The sequence below is a fragment of the Aptenodytes patagonicus genome, chromosome 7 (genome assembly GCF_965638725.1).
Source record: "Aptenodytes patagonicus chromosome 7, bAptPat1.pri.cur, whole genome shotgun sequence".
Taxonomy (NCBI): domain Eukaryota; kingdom Metazoa; phylum Chordata; class Aves; order Sphenisciformes; family Spheniscidae; genus Aptenodytes; species Aptenodytes patagonicus.
In genome coordinates this window covers 11,561,221-11,573,257 of record NC_134955.1, presented here as the reverse complement: position 1 = coordinate 11,573,257, position 12,037 = coordinate 11,561,221, and the positions used below count along the sequence as shown (strand labels likewise).

Below are 12,037 nucleotides of genomic sequence, written 5' to 3'. Positions count from 1 at the left end.
AGCTCTCTCCCGCACCTGCAGGCCATGATTTCCGGATACACTACCTCCTCACTTACCCAGCGCAACTCAATTTTAATCACTTGCTACTCTCTCCCGTTGCAAGCCCGGGGACCATGCGGCGCGGAGGGAACCTCCCGCACCGCCACAGACGGGGTGAGGAGGCAAACGGCGGCAACAGGGTCCTCCCCCGCGCCCAGCCCACCCTGAGGCCCGTCCCGGCCTCCCCGCGGACGGCGTCTCCCGCCGCTGCTCTCAGGAGTAGGGTAACGTGAGAAGGGGTGGCGACTGCGAAGCGCCGTTCACGGCCGCCGAGCGCGGGGCGCGGCAGCGAACAAGAGGAGAGGACGCGCGGCTCTGCCCTGGCCGCCTGCGGCGGTTACACGCTGTGTCTCCTGCACCGCTCCTCGTACTTAGTCGATAACTGCGCACCTCAGTCGAGCGAGCTGGGCGGGGGAGCGCGCCGACGGCTGCCGCGCACAGCTGGCAGGACTGCCGGGGCGAAGCCGAGCACGACGGCTGACGCGCCCCAGCCCAGCAGGGCCGGGCCGGCTCTCGCGAGAGCGGTGCCGGCGGCCATTTTCCCCATTGATTGGCGGTGGTGTAGGGGGCGGGGGCTGTGGCGCTGCCCTCGCCGGCTGGGGCGGCGGCAGAGGAGGATGAGCCGCTGGCGTCCCCCCGCCTCCCGCTGCTGACGACGACGCTCAGCTCAGCCTGCTGCGGGCCCAGCGCCGCGCCACCGGCCATGGTGCCCAGCGAGGAGAACCAGCTCGTCCCCAAAGAGGTGAGGCGGAGCGGGGTCGGGGCGGGGGAGCCTCGGTCCGGGCGCCGCAGGGGGAGGCGGTGCTGGTCCCTGCGGCGTGCGGGAGGCCCGGGGTGCCGGGGCCGGCCGAGGAGGGGGGCGGGGGAGGCCCGGTCCGGCCTGGCTCGGCTTCGCTGTCTCTCTGCGAGGCCCGGCGGGAGGGAGGGCCCGTCTTTGTGAGGGGGCCGGGCAGCTCTTGGCCCGTGGGGGGCCGAGCCGGGGGTTAATGGTGCTGCGCGGGGGAAGGGGAGGCTTTTCCGTGTGGGCTGGTGTGGGGAGGAGGAGGCCGGGGCCGAGCCTGGGCTGCGCAAGGCCCTGGAGGCGGCCGGAGAGTTGCACCTGTCTGTGTCGCGGCACGCGGGGAGGCCGGCCTGCGTGGCGGCGGGGACGGGCCGGCGGCGCCTGCGCTCGGCCGCGGGCCGGGCCCCTGCCCGTGTCAGAGGTCTTGTGCGGAGCCCTCCGGGAGGGCAGCCCGCCTCCGGGCTGGCGGGGAGCGGAGGCTCCGGGTGAGGGCCCTGAGCTGAGGGAGCAGAGGAGAGGGCAGGCCCCGGCGGCGAGGCGGGTCTTTGGGTGCCCGAGGGCGTGCTCGGTTGGGGGAAAGCGGCCGGCGTGCGAAATGGCAGCCGGGGGGCTGCTGCCGAGTTTGTGGGGTGACTCCGTGCCTCCCCGGCGCCGGTACGAAGCGCTGCAGAAAACGGGCGGTAGTGCCTGCAGTGGGTGCCGGAGAAAATGTGGCCCGGCGCAGCAGTGGATTGAGTTTCCTTTATTGTGGGCCCCTCATCTCTCCTCTGCTGCAGGAGGAAGGGAGAAGGCTTGTTTTTGGCCATAGGCTAAAGATAAGAGCCTGCGTGAAAGAGGAAGGCTAAGCCTCTGTCCTGCAGCGATAGGCAAATGACACGTGTCAAGTAAGAGCGATACTGTTCAGGGGAAGGAGTCTTCAAGTGATGGCATGAAATGTTGGAAACAGTTATTCACAGAGTAGTATTAGCAGAAACTTTATTTCATGAGCAGGTACGCTTACGTATTCAGCCAACTTTTCTGACAGTTTTACTATTTTGATAAATTACTCAAATCTTTCCTGTTCCCAAACGTCAGTGGTTTGTTCCATCTACCTGTTCCATTGTGTATTCTTATAGGAAGCTTTGTGAGGCAAGGACTTAAATTTTGTGGAGTTTAGCAAAAAGAGATGTGATCTTTAAATGGTATCCTTGAGCGTTAACTGTGAAACAAATACCAATACTGAATTTTGGAAACAAATTTTTGTGCATACGATGGTACAGTTAAGTACAGGATGTATGTAGGACAAAAGTAAACTTTACCTCTTGTTTGCTTTCTTAAAATCCTAAGGTTTAAAGGACTATGTTAAGTCTTTTTACAGGAAAGAGAAATCTCCAGAAACTTCAAACAAGGGATGGAGTGTAGTAGCTAGTATGCTTAAATATTTGCTGTAAAAAAACCTCTCCAAAAATGTTAGACCAGGGATAGAAGATGATAGCTAGTATATTTAGACATTTCATTTTAAAAACAAACAAACATAGAGATAAAGGAGACTGGCAGGAGAAACCTTGTGGCATTTGTTGTAGTTAACTGGAACTGACTATTTCTTTAGCTATATGTATTAATAGTATCCCTGTTGGCTTTAAAGTTGTATTCAGAATATACGTATGATTCAGATGTGTATTTTTAACTGACTCATTGGACTAGGGTTTTGAATGCACTTTTATCTGTAGGGAGGGGAAGTATGGGTAAAGGAAGATGAATACATGTTGTTATAGATATGGATATCTTAAACATACAGTGTGAAATCTATAAACTTTGTACATTGATAAACCCTAGTGTGAGTTGCTTTTTCTCAGCAAGTTTTCTCAAGTTCTTTATTGTGCCCCCATGCGTTTTGTAAGTAAATGAAACTGAATGAAATATAAGAAAAATCAAATTGAGGAGGAAAACGTTAACTATTTGTGTTAAGCCCATCTGGTTATATAGATGTTGTAATAGAGGTTTATCTTCAGTTTTTCCAATGTTTTTCAGTATATCCTCATTTTTATTTCAGTGATAGGAAGTTTAATAAATCTTATGCTACAGCATTCACATTAAGTCCTTCTGAGATTCATTAAGAGTCTCACTGCAGAGAACACTGAGTTACGGGTAAACAGAATTCTCCAGGTGTCTGAGTTCTCAACAGCCTTCTCCTAAATATTCCTATTATGCCATTATCGGTAGCTGGAGGCAAAGCAGATCATTTGGAGTTTCAGTTCTGCCCTTTAGGGGTGGGTAAAGGATTACAGTTCATGTTTTTTTGTCCCTTCCCAATGGGCTGAGTGGTATCGCTTGTATAGCTCACTGTCTCGTGCTGTTTCAAAGATTAAACTGGGATGTGAACCAATGTCTGCTAAAGATGAATGCACAACCATATTTTTCCTTTGCATTCCAGCATAAAAGAGCAAGAAGAAATGTAATGTTGTTTGCTTTAGGCCAATCTGGGGAATGACTAATCATCTAAAGGAGTGGATAGGAAAAGGATTTTGGTTCTTGTCTACGAGCTTATGTGATGCCATGGTAGATATAGTAGTAGGAGATATCTATAACATTAACAGCCTCTGTTTTAAGAATGAAAAAATAGGTATTAGGTTGTTTATAAGTCTTCAGTTTGTGTTTTTATGTATATACATATCTGTATAGGCTAACAGGAGCTCAGATTGCTGTTTTTAAAGTATATTGCATGGATTTTTTCATTAGCTTTTTTAAAGAGTAATAGTATGTTTTCATGGATACAAAATACTAGTAGTTTCACTGCTGCACTTAGAATATCTTTTACTAGTCTCATGAAAATTTTTCTTTTGGACATTGCATAGTGTTCAGCTGCATCTCTAAAGTACAGGTAATCAGGGCCTTGTTATTTTCTCTTGCTCATAACTTTGGCATACAGTTCTTTTTCAATTGGAACAGATGTATTAAAGCAGTTTCTAATAACGTAGTGTTGGGATTTCTTTTTATATTAAGATTTTTGCCCAAGCTTTACAGGCATTTAGTAAATTTGTTCTTACGTCCCTACCACTGCCTAACGCTTTCCCAACTGTTTCTGTAATTGTGTCACCAATAATTCCTTATTGTGGGGGCAATGAGAATCCCTGTTCACTAGATCTGGGGTTCAGTGTGAACTGGTCCATGTTCCTTTTCCTTCCAATCCTCAATTCCTTTTCTCTCTTCATCTGAAAGATAAGTAATTCAATTTAGTCTTAGAATCATAGAATAGTTTGGGTTGGAAGGGACCTGTAAAGGTCATCTAGTCCAACCCTCCTGCAATAAGCAGGGACATCTTCAACTAGATCAGGTTGCTCAGAGCACCGTCCAGCCTGACCTTCAATATTTCCAGGGATGGGGCATCCACCACCTCTCTGGACAACCTGTGCCAGTGTTTCACCACCCTCAGTGTCAAAAATTTCTTCCTTGTATCTAGTCTAAATCTACCCTTTTCTGATTTAAAGCCATTCCCCCTTGTCCTGTCGCAACAGGCCCTGCTAAATAAGCCCCCTTTAAGTATTGAAAGGCTGCAGTAAGGTCTCCCCGAAGCCTTCTCCAGGCTGAATAACCCCAACTCTCTCAGCCTTTCTTCGTAGGGGAGGTGTTCCATCCCCCTGATCATCTTCGTGGCCCTCTTCTGTTCTCCTGATGTTCTCCCACAGTGGGTGGCTCCTCATTCTCCCAGTCCCTGCCTTTGCCTTCTGTGGCTTGGGCAGTGAGGCTCAAGCACTTGCCAGTGAAGGCTGAGGCAAAAAAGTCATTGAGTACCTCCGCCTTCTCCATGTCCCGGGTAACCAGGTCTCCCATTTCGTTCTGGAGAGGGCCCGCATTTTCCCTTGTCTTCCTTTTATCCCTGATATACCTATAGAATCTTTTCTTGTTGCCCTTGACATCCCTGGCCAGATTTAACTCTATCAGGGCTTTAGCTTTCCTAACCTGATCCCTGGCTGCTCAGACAATTTCTCTGTATTCCTCGCAGGCTACCTGTCCTTGCTTCCACCCTCTGTAGGCTTCCTTTTTGTGTTGGAGTTCGTCCAGGAGCTCCTTGTTCATCCATGCAGGCCTCCTGGCGTTTTTGCCTGACTTCCTCTTTGTTGGGATGCATCGCTCCCGAACTTGAAGGAGGTAATCCTTGAACATTACCCAGCTTTCTTGGGGCCCTCTTCCCTCCAGGGCTTTGTCCCATGGCACTCTGCCAAGCAGATCCCTGAAGAGGCCAAAGTCTGCTCTCCTGAAGTCCAGGGTACTGAGCTTGCTGTGTGCCCTCCTTGGTGCCCTAAGGATCTTGAACTCCACCATTTTGTGGTTGCTGCAGCCCAGGCTGCCCTTCAGCGTCACATTCCCCACCAGCCCCTCCTTGTTGGTGAGAGCAAGGTCCAGCATAGCACCTCTCCTCATTCGCTCCTCTACCACTTGGAGAAGACCGTTATCATTGACGCATTCCAGGAACCTCCCGGATTGCTTATGCCCTGCCGTGTTGTCCCTCCAACAGATGTCAGGGTGGTTGAAGTCCCCCATGAGGACCAGGGCTTGTGAGTGTGAGGCTGCTCCCATCTGTCTATAGAGGGCCTCATCCGCTCGGTCTTCCTGGTCAGGTGGCCTGTAGCAGACCCCCACCATAATGTCACCTGTCCCTGCCTTCCCTTTAATCCTGACCCACAAGCTCTCGGTCAGTTCCTCATCCATCCCTGGGCAGAGCTCCATGTGTTCCAGCTGGTCATTGACATAGAGGGTGACACCCTCTCCTCGTCTCCCCTGCCTGTCCTTCCTAAAGAGCCTGTATCCTTCCATCCCAACACTCCAATCATAGGAGCCATCCCACCACGTCTCTGTGATGCCAATAAGGTTGTAGCCCTGCAGGCGTGCGCATGGCTCTACCTCCTCTTGTTTATTCCCCATGCTACGTGCATTTGCATAGAGGCATTTAAGTTGGGCCCCTGATGAAACTGTCTCACTGGCTGGAGTTCCTTTGTGCTGCTCTTCAGGTGCTCTCCTGCTGACCTGTGTTCCTTCTCCAGGCTCTGGGCATCTAGTGCTGGCCCTGGCATCAAACTGGTAGGAGTGGGATGGATTGAGGTTCCCCTCCCCCAGCAACTTCAGTTTAAAGCCCTCTTTACCAGCTTGGCAAGCCTATGGCCAAAGATGCTCTTCCCCTTCTCTGACAGATGGACCCTGTCAGCCCCCAGTAGACCAGGTTTCTCAAAGCGAGTCCCATGGTCTAAGTAGCCGAACCCCTGGCTGTGGCACCAGTCCTGTAACCATTTGTTGATTCACCAGATTCAACTGGCCCTTTCAAACCCCTTCCCTTTGACCGGCAGGATTGATGAAAAAACTACCTGTGCTCCTGAGTCCCTTACTGCTGCTCCCAGGGCTCTGTAGTCCTTCTTGATAGTCCTCAGACTGTTCCTGGCTGTGTCACTGGTGCCCAGGTGAAACAACAGTAGCGGATAGTTGTCTTTCATATCCAATAAAACAGAAGACATTGAGTAACATTTAGGACATTGCTGCACCCTGGTAGTAAATGCTAAGCATGTTCTTTAAAAATTGCTTTGGTATTAGGTGTCAATTTTTCCCCCATTAATCTAGTAAAACAAACCTGAGGAGGGAGGGGGAATAGTATAAGTAAGATAATAATGGAAATAAGTAGGAAAAGGTGCTATTAGAAGGGAAAACACTTCTATGTCTTTCAGTGTTTGAGAGGAAGAGTAGACCTGAAATTTATTTTGGGCAAATCTACCTCAAATAGAAAATAATCAAGTATTCTAATCAACACAGTTGATGAGAAAGTTAGATGCATATGTTTTTTTTACTGGTCACGTAAGTGAACTTCACTAAGGCTTTTCTTGAAAATCAAGATGTATCAGAACTTAGCGAATATTGCCCAGAATCGGTCAGAATATAAAAAGTATGTTCTGCTATGAAGCTGTTGAAGTGTCTGTGCCACTAAGTAAATAAATGCTGTGCAGATACTTTCTCAACACGTTTCAGCATGAATTATACAAAGTACTCCTGTCAGAATAAATACATATATGTGCTTCTTACTTGCTGCCATTAAATCAAAGAAGGTAGTGTGAGTTCTCTCTCAGCTAACTAATGTGAGTATTTTCATCCCTACACTAATGAATCCATTTTAATCTGCACTGAACAAATAAAATACGTTTCTTGATGGGTTATCGCTCTAACTTCTTCATTAGAAGAGCAGAAATCTGATAAAGATATTTTGCAATTCTGTTTAGTAAAGGGATGCTGTTCTTATCAGTGCTGATGACATCCTTGTTCTTTCATTCCTGTGTATTAAGAGACTCTACAAGTGGTTACAGCTTGTGTAATTTATCAGTTTTTCCTGCTTTCCTTCTGGTGTGCTCTGTTGTAAAACATAAACGTATGATTGTGACAAATAGAGAAACTGACTACTTCATTGACTGAGCAGATATTCTGGAAATCTAATTTAGGAAACAAACAGAAAATCCACACAGAATTCCACCAAGTCATTTGTTCCTTGCAAACAAGACACTTTCTGAATGATATTCAGGTAGTAATTTAGTTTGGTCAATAAGGCATGAGAGTAGAATGCAAGGTCTTTCCTTGCTTAGTTCAACCACTGAGCTTCTCAGTCATGATTTAGTTCCCCTTGCTATATACATGTGGGTATTTAATCTGTAGTATAAGAAAGATGATCAGGATAATTATCTAATAGCACCTTGAGATCACCTGATGAAAGGTTTTTGCCTAAGAGGTACCAACTACCTCTTAGGTAGTACTTGGTACTGGAACCTTGGTCTTTAAATGCTGCTAGCTAAAGTTATTTCTCAGTAGAATAATCTGACAACTAAATAACATATCACTTTAATATTATTTTTTTCTGCGGTAATACATTTTGAACATCACCACAAACAAGAAATGCAGTTTTGTGTAGTGTTTTGTGGTTCACTGGTGATTAAAATTTCTCAATCAAGTGAGTACAGTAGTATAAGTATAATGCTTAATTTTTTTGTGCAGCTACACACTGTTTCTCAAACTAGTAATGAATTTCTTCCTAAGCTGTGAAGTAGTTATCTGGAAGCAGAGACTACTTTAAAGATCTGTCAGTGTTACATTCTACACTGTCTTTCTTGAGCTCAGAATTTCAGTATACAATAAAAAAATTGTATACTGTGGATTTAGATCAGTACGGCCTTGCACCATAGTTTTAAAATATGAATTGTCTTACCACACAAACACCGATTAAAATCATTATTATCCAACTTCCTTTTGCTGATAGAATGTATTGATATTAATATAAGATTAAAACTTGTAGATGCTTGCTGAAATAGACCCGTACATTGACTTTGTGTTACCTTTGACTTACGTGTTTTAGTCCTGTCAAAATTAAACTCGGGTGGGGAAGGGAAGGTATTATTTTAAATCTTTTTCCCAGTACATTACAATTGATACAGTAATACACTAAAATATGTACAGATGTTCATATATCTAGTCACAGCTTCACTCTTCCTGTTGTATTTGAAAATATATTGGGGTTTATGTAAGAAACTGTGAAAGTTATATGTCTAGAAAATTGAGTGATTGAGTTACATACACATATTCAGCCTTTTTATTCAGTTTGAGGAAGATTTGATTCCTTTTGTGAACACTTAAAGCTGATATTTTACACTTTTTCCCTTTGAGAATTAATATGGTATACCTTCAGGTGAGCTGCCTATATAGCATTTTGGGTTTTTTGTCTTGAACAAAATATTCTCAAAACGATGCCACTAGTAGCTAAAGAACTGATAATTGAAAATACTAGTAAGTCTTTAAATTTTTGTGTATACTTCTGACAAAATGATAACCAACTTGATCAGAGTTTCAGCCACTGTGAAGCGTGTAGTATTTTCTTTGGTTTTTTGCAATGTTTGGCATGTAATCAGCTTGCACAGCATTGGCAGATGAAAGAACTTCTAAAAAGGACATGTTGGTTATGTTCTAAAAAAATAAGGGATAAAATTGGTAAAAATCACTTGATTCAATTTAATCTTTGAGATTGTGACCACAAGGATACTTTAGGTGCTTCTGAAAAATGACAGCAGATTATTTTTAGATTGGCAGTTCTGTGAATAGCTTAGAACTGGTTATTGTGCTGCAGTTCAGGTATATCTTCTCAATCATCAGATGTGATGAAAGCCTTTTAAGTAACATTCATTATGCATGAATTCCATAGGATTGGTGAATGCTCTAATTTTAAAGCTGTGAGAAATATACTTGATATACTATGAAAGCTTTCATTGTAAGTTATGTCTGAAAGCAGATGTAAATAGTATTTTTTGAAGAAGCCTGGCAGAGTACTGCAGGAGCTAAAGGAATGGAAGGCAGGTATGTTTACTGATTTGTATTGAGATCAGTAACAATGACTGAAGGAAAAGAAAAAAATAGCAGATGTAACAACTTAAAGTATACCTGTTTTTTGTAAATATTTTCATCAGTTAATATATGGAAAAATCATCCAGGTCCTTCCTTGTATATACATTGTCATATCTATACCTTCTATGGAGGCACTGTGCTTCAGAGTTCCATGTTCTCCCTGGAGCCCTTTGTGGTAGTGGTAGCAGATAAGAGTTTATGTGCAGGCTTCATGGGTGCTTATGTTCTTAACTGTTATCCTTCATTCTGTGCAATATTGCTAGAGAACTACGCAAAGAATCCCTGCTGACCCACCTTGCTATTCAGCTTCTCTTTATCCTTCCCCAGCAGCAGGTGGACAGAGTTAAAAATGACCCCTGTATTCACATCTTTTAATCTCTAAACTGTACTAAAAATTAATTTTTTAGCATACGTGTCTGTTGGTGATTTTGTAGTGAAGTAAACCTTCATTTCAAAATTGTCCAAAAAGAGAAAACTCTTATTATTTTTGCTCGGACTCTAATTTGTTTTTATGCTAACATTGCTTTTGTAACAATCCAGCAGAAAGTCCTTTAGAATATTAGCAGCATAGGAAAATGTTTCAATAATATTCATGGTAGTTCCGTACTTGAAGGAATGGAGAGCAAGTGTGAAAGCACATCCACTGCTGCTGAGACTCTCCATAAGAAACAAATGATGTGATTGTATGTTAATACATAAAAGGGTAGTAAGTATCTTGTGATTTTCTTGCATCTCCTTTTTCCAGATTTTATTTTTTAAGGAAAAATCAGCATGGTGATTAAGAAGGTGGAGACAAGATGCAAACAAAAGGAAGCCATATAAAGATGAGGCTGTTTCAGATCTGAATGTAAAGTTTGTACTATAATGAATGTATGGAGGCTGGCGGATAGTTTGCAAATATATAGAACTTCATTTACATTTAATTCTCACAATTATTTTAGTCTAGTTATAAAAACCCTTGGAAATTAAACAATTCAGGGTTATAGGATGAAAGAAAATACGATCAGTTGAAATTATAACCTTTAAGAGTAAGAGAGTGAAATACTCAAAATGTCCAGTGGTTAAGAGAAAACTGTTTAGATTTTAAAACTCGGTCTGTTACTACTGTGGATGTATTCTTTGTTACCCCTTAATTTAATAACAGGAAACTTTGTTAGAGTTCTTGTGTGATCTGTAGGCATGACCAGGAAATATTTGTACTCTTTCGTTATTGACAGTTGCTACGTTTGATTTTTAAGGGAAGTAATTAATCTTGAATCACCTTAATTTACCATATTTAAAGGACCATTAGGAGGTAAGCATAAGAAGACTGGTTCTTCAAGATGTTCTTAAGACATTTAAAGTCTTCTAAAATGCATAACTTAGATGGAAAATAGGCTCTGTAAAACCAAAAAGTAAATGTTTTGATCTCTAGTTAAGCTGTCCCCAGATGCATGCCCCCCTTGCCATATCCTTTTCTATAGTCTTTTGAACATCCTGAATACGTGTACTTATCTCTGGCCCCATACCAACTTTTTCTGGTTGTCATTTCTATTCTTTTATAAATGCTTTTTAAAAATGACCCAGTAATCCACAATAGTAGGAACAAACTCTCAAAGGTAAATGCTAGCCTCATAACATACTCTTTACTTCTGAGGCACAGTGTTATTTTTGGACATGTTTAGAAAGTTGGAAGTATTAGATTTTGAAGTGTGTATGTATTATAAAATGATTGGTCCATGTGCATTTTACAGGAGTGATGGTTAACAGCTGGCATGCAACTCTGTTTCAGTGAGGTGGCAAACACTTGTTAATTTTTTTTAAATTAAAATTTTGTTACTAGAGAAGCATTTCTGAGGAAGTGGTCTTTGAAAACAACAAATGAATCCATGATCTACATGAGGCAGAGAAGAGAGTAAAACATGTAGCCCTTTTTCCAAAAGGAACAAGATCAGAGGCCCTGCTACAGAATTTTATTTTGTACCTCTTCTCCTTTCTGCATTGGGTCATCCACCATAGGAAAGCATTCTTAGGGTTCATTTAGCCAGGGCCATTAGTCTCAGTATGGCCCCAGCCTTCTTCCGTGATCTCCAGCAGTTATATCCTGTATCTACAGCAGGCTGGTGAACAGGGTGAGCATGGGGTGAAGGCAAAAGCAGTAGGATTGCTGCGGTAATGACACTTTTTGCTCTTCTAGGCCATTCAAGATAGAAGGGGGAGTTACTCTTGTCCTGTGAGCAGCACTGATGTTTAGAGACTCATACCTAAGGATGAGAGGGCGTCATTTTAATCTTTCAGGATACCAAAGAAAGTTGCAGTATGTCCAGGTGGTGTTGGTATTTAGTAATTTAAGAACTAGGACATATAATACATGCATTTAAAATACTACTACTACTACTCTACTGGTACTGTTGTATCACTCAGTCCTTTTCCAGGAGAGTTAAGGATTTTGTTGAGAAGCTAGAGGGCTGACTCAGGTTAAAGCTAACCCACTGAAAAACCAACTAGAAATGATTAATTTTAAGAAGGATTAGCTATCTGAGCCTGCTCAACATGTAGCTGCATGACCAAGCGCAAGAAAGGGGACAGTGTGGGGGTGGAAATAAGCAGGTGAGAGCAAGACTGCTTCTTCTGGCAGCAGTTGCAGCTATTCAAGCTTTAACTGCTTGTGTAACTGAAGCATTGCTGTGTTCAAAGTTCTTGGGCTGCTGTGTATGTGTGAAGTGTTATTAGTGCACTGTAAATTCATCAGTCTTGCACGTTGAGTTTCCAAAATAGATGTGTATGTTCATATTACAGTATAAAGGTATCATAATTATTTTTAATTGCAGTGGTCTT

At 43.6% G+C, this 12,037-nt stretch overlaps 2 protein-coding genes across 8 annotated transcripts in view; one reads left to right on the top strand and one right to left on the bottom strand.

The window, feature by feature from the left end:
* GALNT18 (polypeptide N-acetylgalactosaminyltransferase 18) overlaps positions 1-176 on the bottom strand; it is a 362,119-nt gene extending 361,943 nt beyond the window's left edge. For 2 of the 4 annotated variants that reach the window (XM_076343982.1, XM_076343981.1), the window contains exon 1: positions 57-176. The gene's annotated coding sequence lies outside the window, so the exon portion shown is untranslated. The remainder of the gene's footprint in view (positions 1-56) is intronic. The other 2 variants (XM_076343980.1, XM_076343978.1) reach the window with 2 other exon arrangements.
* Positions 177-647: 471 nt separating this feature from the next.
* Positions 648-12,037, top strand: part of USP47 (ubiquitin specific peptidase 47) — a 60,447-nt gene continuing 49,057 nt past the window's right edge. For 2 of the 4 annotated variants that reach the window (XM_076343974.1, XM_076343971.1), the window contains exon 1: positions 648-781. In XM_076343974.1, coding sequence (XP_076200089.1) covers positions 743-781 — 39 coding nt within the window. In that variant the 5' untranslated portion in view covers positions 648-742. The remainder of the gene's footprint in view (positions 782-12,037) is intronic. The other 2 variants (XM_076343975.1, XM_076343972.1) reach the window with 1 other exon arrangement.